The sequence below is a fragment of the Watersipora subatra genome, chromosome 3, assembly GCF_963576615.1.
Source record: "Watersipora subatra chromosome 3, tzWatSuba1.1, whole genome shotgun sequence".
Lineage (NCBI taxonomy): Eukaryota > Metazoa > Bryozoa > Gymnolaemata > Cheilostomatida > Watersiporidae > Watersipora > Watersipora subatra.
Window position 1 is genome coordinate 31,701,219 of NC_088710.1, and position 16,223 is coordinate 31,717,441.

The 16,223-nt window shown below is 36.6% G+C and overlaps 1 protein-coding gene across 1 annotated transcript in view; it reads left to right on the forward strand.

Moving 5' to 3' along the window:
• The window catches only part of LOC137391338 (uncharacterized), a 47,163-nt gene that overhangs the window by 21,586 nt on the left and 9,354 nt on the right, over positions 1-16,223 (forward strand). The window contains exons 2-12 of the mRNA XM_068077782.1: positions 3,653-3,769; positions 4,468-4,723; positions 10,690-10,836; positions 11,746-11,897; positions 12,109-12,298; positions 13,566-13,633; positions 13,832-13,963; positions 14,200-14,398; positions 15,224-15,324; positions 15,503-15,601; positions 15,687-15,788. Of these exons, the coding sequence (XP_067933883.1) occupies positions 3,663-3,769; positions 4,468-4,723; positions 10,690-10,836; positions 11,746-11,897; positions 12,109-12,298; positions 13,566-13,633; positions 13,832-13,963; positions 14,200-14,398; positions 15,224-15,324; positions 15,503-15,601; positions 15,687-15,788 (1,553 nt within the window). The 5' untranslated portion in view covers positions 3,653-3,662. The remainder of the gene's footprint in view (positions 1-3,652; positions 3,770-4,467; positions 4,724-10,689; positions 10,837-11,745; positions 11,898-12,108; positions 12,299-13,565; positions 13,634-13,831; positions 13,964-14,199; positions 14,399-15,223; positions 15,325-15,502; positions 15,602-15,686; positions 15,789-16,223) is intronic.

Here is a 16,223-nt window from a genome sequence, read left to right on the forward strand (position 1 = left end):
CGATGTTGGTAATAACGAGGCCTAAGAAATACTAAAAGTCGATGTTTATCTCTATGGCATGGAATAAAGTGATATTCTAAAGCGATAGTAGCAACCGTCTCGGTAGCCGTTTGACAAAAAACTGTTCGAGTTAACGGAGTTTCAGTCGAGTTATCTAAAGCCATTTATCATTGCGTGGGAACGGACCAAACAAATACGTTGAGTTAACCGTGTTTTTGAGTTATCCGAGGGCGAGTTATCGGAGTTTTACTGTATATGGATCTTGGGTGATGTTTATTGAACAATAGTACTACTTAGAGTTATTATTTATATTATATCAGTAATAATAATTCTATTAACTGTAATAATCTTGATAAATCGTCCGACTTAGACATAGTCTTTTACTGTACACCGTAACATGTATGAAATGCCGATGTCATCTGTAAAGATGGCATAGCACTATTATAATATGTCAGAATGGTACATGCCTTGCTATTTGCTAATTCTTGTTAACTTCTCCAAATGCATGGAGTTATCAGCTCCTGTGTCATACATCTAGTACACTCATATTTTCACCTAAGGAATATTCAAACTAAGTTAGCGTTTGCAGCCTGGTTTACGTTGGAGAGGCTATGAGTGCAGTAGTATTGGAAAACTGACTGGAGGTCTATGTGAATGTTAACATGGTAAACGTACCACTGTTATGCAATGTAGATAAATCAATGTGAATTTTGATGCCATCTCTGGGGGCGGACTTACATTGTATTTGCTAAATTAGATTGAGTGTTAAACATTCCAAATGTTCATAAACAGTTATCAACACATGAGCTACTGCTGTCATTCCTCCTCAATACTTAGCATAGTTGTAATTCATTTAGCTCCAAAAACAAGGTCTTTTGTGCTGAGTTCTTATTGACTTGTATTTATGAGCGAAAAGATTCTTATGGTATTAGTTAGGTCTACCTGAAAACTAACCCGAGTAGTATCTTGGCTTACTCAAATTCACCAGTCGTGCTCTAGCAGCAATGGTTCAACTAATTAATTATCATTTTACTAACTTTTTGATAGGTCTGAGATATTGCTTATTTTGTATAACAAAACTAATTGCGGGAATAATTATCTCAATGCTATCATTGGTGACAGACATTAAAAGTTCTTCATCTAGAATAATATGCAATAATTTCGTACATAATTTCAAAATTGCATGTAATACCAGCAAGCTATGCATAAACTTGCTGGCATGATAAGCTTTGTAATGTGATATTTTTGTTATAAACCAATCGGAAAGCAGATGTTGCCTTGATGTTTTTGCTGTTACCATCTTGTAGATTCTATTTTATTTTTATTTGAATGAAAGTATTACCTTTACAATTTGTTATTACGGAGAAAATTTAAGCTCAAGAGTTTCCATTCATAACTGTTGATCACCTGATTCCACCCACTATTTGATATCTGAGTACTATCAGACTCAATATATTTATGTATATGCTCCAAATAGGCCTAAATCTCATTTCTCTCTCTCATAAAATCTCCTAAGTGGGTATTTGAGCAGCGGTTTATTTTACCATTGAAGCTCATTCTAAATTAAGTTGTGGATGCAAACAAAAATTTATTACATTAAAACTTAGGCTGTTGCAAGTACCTTCACTTAGATTTTGCTCTGAACCTTTTGCAACAGTGCAATGTCCTGTTTAGTGGTACGGATGACAGTTGGGAACAAGACCCAGACATGTACAGGTGAACTTGACTTATTGATTGATGGGAATGTAATTGGAATAGGTTTGAAGCAGCATCTAATCTTTAAGGCTGCCCGTTATCTAAATGTTTTACTTACCTGTGCTGAATCCAGTGGCACAGGTAAGTCTGTGTGCGCGTAGGTTCTCCTCATTGCTCCTTTCATTCTTGTCTCAGTTGTCTTTTAGTATTCTTTAAAGGTTTGTGAAAATGTCCTGCGATGAAACGATCTCGGTTCACAAGTTTGTTTCTTATGAAATAATGATTATTGTCAAGATGTATATATATTTCTTCTAGGCTCGTGTTCTATCCTTCAAGAGCTTGTTTGTTGCATCTCGTGTTTGGCGCAGCTCTGTTGTACCCACTGCTAGTCTTTCTTTTATCTCTTCGCTCAATTCAAACTCATAAACCTACTAAATGTCTACTCAATCGCCTAGTTTGCCCATGAGTATTGATTTTTGAGGAAGTGCATTTAAATATTGAAGCATCCTTCTGTTGAAAGCTCACAATTACTCTGTACATTCATTGCCTCAATCAATATTTACGGTTGTTCTACCTTGCATGTACGTGTAGGAATGATTCAGATGTAGAAATCGTTTGATGCCTTTTGTCTCTGATTTGATGTGATTGTTGTGACTGGCAGCTGTTAGCAACTGACACAAAGTCTCGATGCTTTTTGGCAAAAGTCAAGGAGAATAAAATGATTTCAACTTATGGTTTTTGGTTCACAGGGAACTCGTGTGTTAATATTGTTTTCAGAGTTTTTTATGATATGGTCTGTATTTTTGTGAGAGAATATGTGTGAAGCTTCGAGACTTATTTAGTAGGAGTTTAAATAAGAAACTAACCAAATAAATGAGTGTTGGAATAAGTTGCTTGTGTTTCTCAAAGGAAATCTGATTACACTATGAAAAGGTTAAAAATATAACAGCTCAAAGATGATAGGAGTTAATCAGTACCTGTACGTACATATACCGTACATATACGTATATATGCCTGTACGTACCATATATGTTGAATGCTTATATCCTATATAGGCTGTTTCCCCTGAAAAAATCGGATAAAATTACAGTATAAACAAATTAGAAAATGCTATACTAGAAGCACAAAGATTATAAGGTTTTATTCAGTGTCATAAATTTAATAACACTACATATAATAGCTTATAGTAAAACATATGCAATTTTTTACTGTAAGCGTAGGGTGTAAAATAATATTCAAAGGGTGGTATACAAATACCAACCTTTGAATATTATTTACACCCTAGCAAGGATGTAAATAATAATATATTTATCAGTTCCGCTTACGACCTGACCTGTTGGTCTGATCGTAACTTATGACCTGTTGGTCTGATCGTAACTTATGACCTGTTGGTCTGATCGTAACTTATGACCTGTTGGTCTGAGCGTAACTTATGACCTGTTGGTCTGAGCGTAACTCAGTCGTAAATCGATGACAACCTGTATTTCATTATTTTTGTTTTTATATATCATTAAGGTTTTCATATAGTTTTTCTAGTTTCATGTGATGTGTTTATTTTAATTTTACGTGTAAAGTACTTTGAATGTTTATCATTGTTTTCAGGCTTTTAGGATGAATCAAACAAAATACAAATATGGCTATTAGAATATCTCTCCAACATTTGATAGTTTTGATAAGTGACGATAATATTGGGATTAGCTTTGTATGTTAGACTCATTTTGACTGTCACAAAACTTTAACCATATTTGTTACCGCCTATTGCAGTTGTTATTTTTTCTATAGTTACAAATTGATTTTGTCTTGAGGCTAATATTCTTGGTTTTGTTAAAGCGATTGTCTGTCGCCTGCTATACCACGCCACATTATGATGTGCCATGGATACATAGATTGTTATACCTGCCATGGTTAATCTGTTAACTCCTGATACAGCAGTTCACAGGGTATTTTATGATTGTAGGCTAACTAATATGGAAGATGAGCTACAGGAAGTGATGAAACAACGAGGCAAAGTGCCGCTTAAGAACTTTAGTTTACGGACCCTGTGTGTAGCCCAATATCCCGACAGTGAGCAAAGGTGAGAAAGTAGCCTCACAACCCTATTGTCAGTGTCGATATTACTGCAAATGGGTGGTGCTAATATTTGAGATGCTTCAGTTCTGAATCGCTTGAAAAGTCTTGAAAGCATTATTGCATATGTACGATGTGATGCTCGGGAATATCTACGAATATAACAAAGTTGAATGCTCATCTTTATACAGCCCAATCTTAAATCTCAATCACCGCATTTCTATATGTTGAAAGTCAGCTTTCTGATGTCATGTGAACCTTCAAATCATTACAACCTAAGAAAAAAGGGTATACTCAATGGAAAAGTTATTTTATTAGTTACGAGTTTATTAGTTTCTATTTCGGTGTTTTTTACTTTTCGCGGTGGGGGCGTCAGTCTCGATAAACGGCAGTAAATGAGGAATTACTTTAGTATTTACATAATTTCTAAACATAAGCCAATCAAACAGCTAGGAGTTTCCTCATATATTTTCTTACAGAAAGCCTAGTTGGGCAGTTGTACTGAGTTGTGTGGTAGCGAGTCACAATAAAACTCTTTCTCATGGCTTGTGTCAAAACTGCTTGCTGCTTTGGATAGCCTCTAGCTATACATCATCGGTGTGACGAATTATGCATGCTATACATATGCTATACATATGCTATACATATGCTATACATATGAATGCTATACATCATCGGTGTGTGACAAAGTCTTACTGTTTGCAGATGGTGCAGGTGTGTGGTAATATCCTCCAGTGATCAAAAGGTACAACTGCTGTCCATAGACTATGGGCTGTTGTTCGAGGCAGACATAGGGCAAGTGTGTAGCTTACCCGCCAGTCCAGAAGATCTGAGGCTGCTCTCGTATCAGGCGATTGAATGTTACATGGCGACAGTAATGCCCGTTGGGGGTGTCTGGTCAGATGAGACAGGGGATCTCTTATGGGAGCTGGGATCCAACTCAACATCGCTTTATGCGAAGGTAAGTGTCTAGGGTGCTACATACTGGAGCTGTGAAATATATTCTGTATATGCTAGATGAATGAATAATAAAATGATTACACGGGTAATAAAATAATTACTCAAGGAATTTGAGTAACTCAAGCTAGTAAAACAAGTAACTTACTATAATAAGAGCCATGTTCTACATCTGAAGCCAGCTTGCAGCGTTATGTTGCGTGTAATAATCAATAACCAATAGTGTTTCCCTATTTTAATCGATGTAAGGAAGACGTACAATATTATTAACCCTTTCAGTCTCATCCATGTACAAATTTAGCTATTGGCCTAGTGCCAGCCTTTTTACCGAAAATTGCCGATATCGCTTCATGATATGTATACAATATTTTTTTCAATTTCAAACTCTATCTAAGATCATTTTTTGTTACATATTTTATTTTGCCAACATTTCAACTAACACTGCTATGCAAAAATTCAATGTATCTATACTTTGTGCAATGATAAAGCTATGTGAAGCGATCGCTACGAAGCTAAGACGATCCTCCACAATGTTCCTTACTCTTACAAAACTATTACTTTCACCACTATCAGAGTCGCTGCTGATACTTTAATTATCTGTATAATCCCGAAAATCTAAATCTGAATTGGCTATAACGTCATCAACATAAGTAATTACCTGTTTTCTGACTCGCGCGGTACTTAGCAAAACTTACACAAAAATTGTTCGTTTTTAGGTTAGTAGTTCTTAAACAAACGTTTAAAATTACTTCGTTATTTGAGGCCAATTTTATAGAGATATCTTCGGACAACGTTGTCATTATCTTGAAAGTCCTAAAGACCGTGGGTTATGTTGTCAACGAATAATAAAATGAAGTTGCTGCGTAATTGCTGGGAAAGTCACAATTATGCGTCTACGGCACTCGACCATAGAAAACGCATTTATGCTTTGGCAACGAAAGGTCTTTGGTCTTTGGCAGCGAAAGGGTTAATCACTATGGCCAGTGGGACACATAATTTAATGGGTTGGCTCACGCTATGGCCTGTGGGACACATAATCTAATGGGTTGGCTCTCGCTATGGCCAGTGGGGCACATAATCTAATGGGCTGGCTCTCGCTATAGCCAGTGTGACACGTAATCTAATGGGTTGGCTCACCTGTCTGCATTCTTGAAGGTCCCGAGTTTAAATCCTCTGCGAAACTTTGCCGCTATAACTGGACACACGTACGACATATGGCTGACAAACTCAGAGATTTATATTTATATATATTTCTATATATATATATATTTCTATATATATTATATATATATTCGTAAATATGCATGCCATTTACTCATTTTCATGCATTTCTAAATGATATCAGTTTTGTACTCAAGTTGCTTGCATCTTGTGCGTCTTATTGTCATAATTGCAATAATGGTTGTTTGTAGGCATTAGAATGTAAATTTTGTCTATATAAAATGTAATTATGATATATAAACAATCAATATATAAATATAAACCAATCAATCGAACTATAGATCGGAAGATCTTTTATGCCATGATATTGAATATTGGCTGATTGATAACTTCAGCTCTACTGCTTAAAACTCCAAAAAAATTTGCAACCTGCTTCTTACACATTTTTCTGTCATTCTAATTTGTTATTGGAGTCTTATCAACCAAGAAATTGACTGGTAGTAGCAACGAAACATTGACTTTTCGATTTTCAAAACATGTATCGTTTTGAATCTCATCAATAACATCTCATATAAGTTAACTTGATGTGCATATAATGGTATCAGGTTGTAGTTAAGAATGGACCATTCTATTTTTGTTTTTGAAGGCTTTTTTACAGCGATTCAATATCGGTGTCGCAATCGACACAACAACCCCCCCCCCTTATTAATATGTGACATAGCTCAGCTTTGTAGGGACGGAAGTTAGGGATGTTTAGTCCAATCTAGAATTATAGAGATGAGTGTCTCTATAAAGTCGCTATGTCGCTATTTTGCGCTCGTTTTTTCTCGGCGTTCAGCCTATTAAACATCTTGTAACAACCTTCAAGCCATGTTAAATAGCTTATCTACCTTTCAAACAAGAATGAGATGATTTTGAAGGCTGAATTTATATAATAATGAATTTTAAGACACACATCTCTGTAAACGTCTATAAACGGGGCTTGTTGTGTCGATTGCGACACCGATATTGAATCGCTGTAAAAAAGCCTTCAAAAACTAAAATGGAGTGGTCCAATCTTTATTTTGAGTACAAAATCGGAATCAGCGTGTCTGATTTACCTATGATAAACAATTAAAGCTGTTTGTATCAGTTATGCTTTATGATGTACCATATGCAGAAAGTACCGTAGGGAGTTCTTACCTTCAAGACAGACGTAAGTATAACATAAACATTGATTTCACCTAAAACAAGTTTAGCGTACTAAACACACCCACTTGAGGATGTAGTTTCACCAAGTTTATTTTATTAGAAAGAATAGGGATTATTCTATCAGTTGCTATTGTTTTTTACGTTTGAGTTGGCCGGACTGCTAAGGTTTGAGTTGGTCGGACTGCTAAGATGTTTCAAGATTAACATCGAAAAAACTTTATCGCTATTAAAATGCTCAGAAAAATGTGCCCAGACTTGCCCAAAATGGTGGATATAGTGAGACAGCCTGTCTCTATCTCTCGTATTCACATCGGCTATTGCGATAAAAGTTGATTCCTACGCGGCTTTATTGGCATATATTTTATTTTGTATTAGCTGTACTACCCAGCGTTTCCCGGGTAATAAAAAAGTCTTTGGACAGGAAATTATTTGTATTTAACATATAACAACATTTACCTTTGCTAGCTGGTTGCCCGGGTATTAAAAATCAGCCTATAAACAACAAGGGTAATTTAGTAACCACTTGCTACTAAATCACTTGCTACTTGCTATTAGCAAGTAATTTAGCTAATAACTTGCTATTTGCTATTAGCTAAATAGCAAGTTACTTGCTATTAGCCTGGCACATTGCCAATGGAAAATTTGAGTAAGCTTACTGATAAGAGCTAACTACTTGTTGTTTTAATGATTGCGCACACATCAAATTACGCTACCGTCCAGGATGCTGCGCCATCACGTTGCGTCGTAACAGAGAGCAGTAGCGTATTTACTCCCATATAGCGACATATATTGCCTGAAAAATTATATTATATTGGCCAGGTGGCCAGTATATAATAATGGTCGTGTGGCTGAATTGGTAAGGTAATGAACTGGTGAATGGGAGGGTCTGAGATCAAATCCTTGGTGCTACGGGTTTTTTGTTCCAAGATTAATAGCTATAGCTGGACAAGCACAGGCACAAACTTTGAGAAATATATATATTTATAGATTTGCTCAGTGTTGCTAGAATAAAATTTTGAATCCAGCTATACATCATTATAAATGTCTCAAACGCCACAAATAAGGGTAATTAAAAATTCTTCGTATTATTTTCTTCTAAATTCTGTGTAAATATTTGAGTACTGACAACGATTCTGCCAGTCTACGGTAGTTAGGTCGTCGAGCTAACTTATTTTATTTAGGCCTCTGTATCAGCTAAGTTCTCAGTTGCTACAGACACCGGAAACTATTTACTAGATGAAATAAGCAAGCCGCATCTTTGAAAAGAATATGTTCGAATATATGACGAAACCAAATGCATCCTTAAAAGTCGTTTATAGCCAATGTTATCTATCCATTATTAGTATCAATTTGTAGAAAAATATTTACTGGTCACATTCGATTCGTTGATTAAAGTACAAAACAAATAGTTTTTTGAGTTGAACAAAATAGTGAATGCAAGACAACATCAGTATTTTCGAAATCAATTAACTCACCGATTCTGGCAAAGGGTTAATAAAGCCATTCTTGCACCTGTTTGGCAGTTTGTGGCGTGGACTCACCTGTTGTAACTTAGTAGTGTGGAGCATAAAAGCATTTGAGCTCGTAATATTTGGTCTGTTGGAATTGAGTCGAGCTATTCAAAAGTACCTGTCAATATGGCTCTGATTACACTTTATAAATCTATCTATCAGACAAGATTTTGGCACAGGTGGTAATGGGGCTATGATGTATTCAATATTTTCTGCAAATCACGTTTTGCATTATCTTCAACATTATTATTTTATCATATGATTTTTGCAAACCAAAAAATTTTCATCTCAGTAAAAAATATGAACTCGGATGAAAATTTTGTTGAATTCGTATGGTGAAACAAGATTCATATGGTGAGGTAAAAAAAATCATCATGTTCCATTTTGTAAAGTAAAAAAATCGCACATCAGGGTAATCGTATCCTGAGGGTGCACTCTATGTCTACATTTTCATGTTTTTTGGGTCGAGACCTACCGGATTATATGGTGCAGCATTAATTAAAATGTTAATTTCTGTCATTCACTTAAAAAATAAAATGTGTTTCGGCTAAGGGGAAGTTTATCCAGCTGATTAACAATAATTCTCGATGTTGTTCAGTTGTAGGATAACAACAAATTTACAGAACCGTTGTTTAGATGAAACACGCTAACACAACTCCGATTGCACTCACTTTTTTCAGCAACATGCTTGGATCTTTTTTTTTAATACGAAAATACAAAACCGTTTTGCAGCTGTAAAACACACAAAAACTCGGTCAAGCTACTTTCTATTTGAGTTCATTCTTCGACTACTTTTCCTTTAAACTTTGACTCTAGTGTCTGTGTTAAACATGCAGTTTGAAGTCAAATAGACCCTGAGAGTTAGTCTCGCCGCTGTCACCGGCCTGCTCATTGATGATACCAGTATTCATAAAAGCTCGAATGACACTAGAGACTGATAGCCTAGACATCCACGACTCATTGGCAGATTGTGGCATAACTTGCCGTAGCTTGGGCATAAAATCAGTTTAAGACTGACAAACAGAACCCGATGTCATATATAACGCTCACTTCCGCCCTGGATTATTAAACTTACTGGTATATAGTCTTTGAGTGACATGTTCTTGAAGGTTACTTCATTGTTCATAATACGTGATTGCATGTAAGTGCATAGACAATGGTATATTTACATCCAATTATATTTGCGTAATCCGTAGATATCAGTATGTGTAAATACATAGACGTTATTAGCTGTACATACATAGATATCAGTATGCGTAAATACATAGACGTTATTAGCTGTACATACATAGATATCAGTATGTGTAAATACATAGACGTTATTAGCTGTACATGCACAGATATCAGTATGTGTAAATACATAGACGTTATTAGCTGTACATGCGTAGATATCAGTAAGTGTAAATACATAGACATTATTAGCTGTACATGCACAGATATCAGTATGTGTAAATACACAGACGTTATTAGCTGTACATGCATAGATATCAGTATGTGTAAATACATAGACGTTATTAGCTGTACATGCATAGATATCAGTATGTGTAAATACATAGACGTTATTAGCTGTACATACATAGATATCAGTATGTGTAAATACACAGACCTTATTAGCTGTACGTGCATAGATATCAGTATGTGTGAATACATATCTGATATCTGATAATAGATCATAATAGATATCTGATATATGTGACAGGAAACTGCTTTGATTTACCTTTTTACATAACTGAGATGTTTTCAGAAACTTCAGATGTTGTATGCTGAAAATTATTTCCTCTGCTTGGAATTAAGTTTGCTCAAGCTGTATTTCTACAAAGTCGTATATAGTGATGGTTGTAGGACAAGGTTTAGGCGTATGTGTAGAAGATAAATTGATATCTGTAAGGGTATATAATTTGTTCTGTGTGTGTGGAACAGAGTTATTGTATATACATGTAAGTGGAGATAGATTTGTATTTGCCTGTGTGTGTACAAGCTCCCTAAAAAAGTTATTATATACATGTAAGTGTAGACAGACTTGTACTTGCCTATGTGAATACAAACTGACTATTTGCGGGTAACTCTGAGATTTTTCTGCTATTCTAGCTCTTATCTTTCTTTCCAGGTGCTGACAACAAAGCCGTCAACGTTCTTAGGAGACACGAGTTATGGGATAGAGCTGATAGAGAGAAAGCAGCACGAGCAAGATCTCTATTTCTCTAAGCTGCTCCTTAGCAAGCAGCTGGCACTTGAGAGGAAGCTCAATATCATGGTTTGTCTCATTCTAGTTTCTTGCCTTATATTCATGTTTGTCGCCAAGATTGGTATGAACACACTGGTATGTAAATTATTGGTCATGTGTTTGTTTGTCGCCAAGATTGGTATGAACACACTGGCATGTAAATTATTGGTCATGTGTTTGTTTGTCGCCAAGATTGGTATGAACACACTGGCATGTAAATTATTGGTCATGTGTTTGTTTGTCGCCAAGGTTGGTATGAACACACTGGTATGTAAATTATTGGTCATGCATTTGTTTGTCGCCTTAAAAATTGGTATGAACACACTGGTATGTAAATTATTGGTCATGTGTTTGTTTGTCGCCAAGATTGGTATGAACACACTGGTATGTAAATTATTGGTCATGTGTTTGTTTGTCGCCAAGGTTGGTATGAACACACTGGTATGTAAATTATTGGTCATGCATTTGTTTGTCGCCTTAAAAATTGGTATGAACACACTGGTATGTAAATTATTGGTCATGTGTTTGTTTGTCGCCAAGATTGGTATGAACACACTGGTATGTAAATTATTGGTCATGTGTTTGTTTGTCACCAAGATTGGTATGAACACGCTGGTATGTAAATTATTGGTCATGCATTTATGTTTGTCTCCAAGACTGATGTGGAAACATTGGTATGTAAATTAAAGATCATGTGTTTATATTTGTCTCCAAGACTCACGTGAAAACACTTGTATGTGACTACCATATAAACCATGTGCTCATGTTTGTCACCAAGATTTTCAAGTTTTACACTTGAGAATTTCATCTTGCATGCAGCTTGAAATTCATATCAGAGTCATTCTCAGACTCTTAACAAAAATATTTAAGATTGTTTTATCGTATAAAGTTTGTGGTAGAATTTGAGAATTGCTGGCTAAGTAGCGCAGGTTTTTACAGGAACAGTTAGGGTTGTCATGTGAAGCAGACCATCTTGACTACCCTTTCCAGCTAATTCCAAGGCTGGTGAGACTACTGAACAAGACGGCCAATCACGAGCGACGACTTTTGATTGTTGCTTATATAAGACAGCTAGTATTGGATAGTCTCAAGTATGTCACTCTTGCTTGTATAGTTCTCTCTTCTCTCTCCTCGCAGCATCCATTTTTGCTGTTCACAAGTCTTTTAACTGAAATTCCTTTTTTTAGAGTTTTTACTGTTTGAATTTTGATCTTCCTGTTCTTTATTGTGTAGCCTCGCTTGTTCCTCGTTGCCAGTCTGAAGATAGACTGTTCTTCATTGTGCATTTTTGCTTGTCGCTAGTCTCAAGGATGAGATGAGGCAGCAAGGCGTGCTCAAGTCTCTCTGTAACCTTGTCAACACAGTCAACCTGCAAGATGACATTCTCTCTCATGTCCTTGAATCATTCGCAGCCCTCACATTCAACAACTTGGAGAATTGTGAAGAGCTCTGGTGGGAAAATGGTTTTACTTTCCTTCATGAAAAACTAGAGGTGAGCACGTTAAACCGCCCGTTTCTTCTCTAAAGCCTGGTTCCCATATACGTCGCAAAGCACAGGCGACAGCACCGCAGGCTATAAACGGTGAAATGGGAACCTACGCGGCGAGGAATGCCGGTAGTTGCTGGCGGCAACGCAATAGTTAAGCGTTGTTCAAATTTTGCAAAAGGCCGCAAGCAAAACCTTGTCGAAATGCACTGTACGAGTGGAGGTCACCATTATAGAAACGGCATGGCGAGCGAACATTTCATTTGATTACGCGTTATGTTTTGCGATGCAGCTTTTAAGTGAACAGATGCGGCCGAGCCTAGCGTCGCAAGCGTTTTACTGCCCAAGTTACTGCCGGAGTGTCGCAATCGATATGGGAACCATATCGATTGCGAACACAGTGGGAACCAGGCTTTACATAACTATTATTTCTATATTGAGATAAGCTCACAGCTGTCATTGCCATAAATATTGTCTATGGATAAGTTCACTTACATAATTTTCAGAGCATACCAGGGGTGATTATCATAAATTATATAGAAAGCTGATATTGTAGAGTATATCAAGTATCAGTATATCAAGTATATCAGTATATCAAGTGATGGTACCATACAATATATCAAGTGACGATACACTAGAGTATATCAAGTGATGATATTATAGCAGATATCAAGTGATGATACCATAGAGTATATCAAGTGATGATACCCTAGAGTATATCAAGTGATGATACTATATAGTAAATCAAATGATGGTACCATAAAGTATATCAAATGATGATAGAATAAGTATATCAAAAGATGGTACCATAGCTTTTATCAAGTGATGGTACCATAGAGTATATCAAGGGATGATACCATAGAGTATATCAAGTGATGGTACCATAGAGTAGATCAAGTGATGATACAATAAAGTATATCAAGTGATGGTACCATAGAGTATATCAAGCAATGATACCATAGAGTATATCAAGTGATGGTACCATAGAGTATATCAAGTGATGGTACCATAGAGTATATCAAGTGATGGTACCATAGAGTAGATCAAGTGATGATACAATAAAGTATATCAAGTGATGGTACCATAGAGTATATCAAGTGGTGATACCATAGAGTATATCAAGTGGTGATACCATAGAGTATATATCAAGTGATGATACAATAGAGCATATCAAGTGATGGTACCATAGAGTATATCAAGCAATGATACCATAGAGTATATCAAGCAATGAGACTTTACACTCAGTTTCATCAAAATGTAGACTTTGTTTTAGCTTTGTGATGACAATGGACTACTTACCCGGGTACTCTCTTGTCTTTCATGCTTAATTAAAGCCAACTGGTGAGTCCTTCTTTGTACAATCCAAATTAGTGTTTACTTGAAATAATACATTTTACTGTCTTTCTTGCTGGGGTCATAAAAAGGTGACAACTGTTTTGCATCTTGAAATCATTTGTTGAGTAGCGAAATTTCTTGTAAGACGCTGTTTTATAATGTAAAGAGTGAAGTCAATGCATTATTTTCACATAATTATTGCAGCATCCGAACGGAGGCGGACTCCTTGGTCTCATTTTCCACTAACCTTATACACATAGCCAGGTCTTCAACACTCCCTCAGAACAAGAGGCTCTCACTGGAAGTGCTCAACTCATACCTAGACAAGGATATCAAGTATGCACTTGGGCTGTTGTCCTTTATATCTATATTTCTCATTAACAATGTATCTCTTTTTATCATCTGTTCAAATTCTATACTCCTTGTCATCAAAATGTTCAACGCATTCTCTTATGATATTTGTTTAGTCAATGTTTTGTTGTCTTACTCTGTAAGCCATTCTTTTGGACTTTTTAACCCTTTTATCCTATCGACAGTTACTGTTTACGCTATTGCCTACTGGCTGTGTTTAGGCGAGCCAACTCTTTACTGCGAGGAGATATAGTTCGGGTCACAACTGGCCTTCTCCTCACCAGTGATGATGTGATTGAGGCCAGCTGTATTCTCATCGATTCTCTAATACTTGCTCTTCCTAAACAGAGTGACACGGCATCATGGGACACCACGATTTCTCAGATGGCTGTAACTATGTTCAAAGTCAAGTCAGAGACAGTATGTACTTTAGAGTTTCTAAGTGATTATCAGTCAGCTTACAAACTTCCTGTTCAATGGTAGGGTCTTGTTCAATGGTAAGGTCACGTTCGGTAGTAAGGTCTTGTTCAGTGGTAAGGTCTTGTTCAATGGTAAGGTCTTGTTCAATGGTACGGTCTTGTTTAATGGTAAGGTCTTGTTCAATAGTAAGGTCTTGTTCAGTGGTAAGGTCTTGTTCAATAGTAAGGTCTTGTTCAGTGGTAAGGTCTTGTTCAATGGTAAGGTCTTGTTCAATGGTAAGGTCTTGTTTAGTGGTAAGGTCTTGTTCAATGGTAAGGTCTTGTTCAATGGTAAGGTCTTGTTCAATGGTAAGGTCTTGTTCAATGGTAAGGTCTTGTTCAGTGGTAAGGTCTTGTTCAGTGGTAAGGTCTTGTTCAATAGTAAGGTCTTGTTCAGTGGTAAGGTCTTGTTCAGTGGTAAGGTCTTGTTCAATGGTAAGATCTTGTTCAATGGTAAGGTCTTGTTCAATGGTAAGGTCTTGTTCAGTGGTAAGGTATATTTTTAGTCATTATTAGTATGCATCAGATTGCATCAGCATATAGCAGCTGATATAAGATAATAGATAATAACTTTACAAATGTGTTTTAACCTGGAGTTTGTATCAGTTGGCTTCACATACTTATTGAAATGCTGTCTCAGCAAAAGGCTAGTTATCAATAATGTCAAGTTGCACTTTTTATTCATGGTGTGGAAGGAGTGTTGCATAAGCTTATATGCTTGCAGCCGGACCTTGGTTGTCTTTAATGTTTTACTGGCTATAACATCACACATATATATTGCTTGCAGGCGTTGCAACATTGTGCCAAAACACTCCACACCTTGCTCAATAACCTTCCTGGTGCTAAAACAATTCTCAAGAACACTGTGCTGCATGCAAAACTAGAAAGGTAAGAGGCTATCTGCTTCTTTCGATTTTGTTCCTTGGTTCTGGCTTTTCTGTTTTATCTGCAGACTGCGGACGAATACCTGCACCTCCACCAAGATTTTGACCTTTTTAGTATCACTCAACCTTCCTGTGAATTTTTCATTATTTCTAAAGTTTAACTTGAGTTGCTGTTCCTGCAGGCTGGTCAATTCTGGACTAAACAGTCTCACGAGGGAGGTCTGCATTAACATCCTTGTCAAAGTGAGACCAGAGTGTCCTGTTCCGCAAACAGACACCAGGTATGATGAGTTGTGATAGATCTTAGTGTAGTGACTCTTAGATTGGTCATTTCACAACAGTCGACTATGCTGCCCTCTTTTACAGACCTCGGACAAATAACCGCAAGGAGCAGGACCAGAGTATTAAATCATCCCAGGAGCTTTATTTACAGCCTCTTGTCAAGTCCGAACTACCAACTTTTATGAAGTGAGTTCATCTCCTCTTTTTCCCACAGAATTGGTCTTGCAACTCATATCACTTATCTGTAGTCTTTTTCCAAGACATACATATATTTAAGGTACGTCATGTATGTGTACTCATGCATGCTGCTCTAGATCCTGCTGTAATGGACACCACATATTGAAGGTGTGTAAGTGTGTAGGACATACACAACTGCCATCACCTACTTCAATTAAGTGCTGCTCCAAAACTTTGTAAAATGCAATAAAAGAAGTCACATAGTTACATACGGAACTATAAAATACTGAACATTTGCATTAAGCTAAACTCTACAGTAGGTTTGAACTCCACATTAGTTTTGAATTCTACAGTAGACTGGAACTCTATAATGGGCTGGAACGCTACAGTAAGTTAGAATTCTACAGTAGGTGTGGCCTCTATAGTAGGTTGGAACTCTACCAT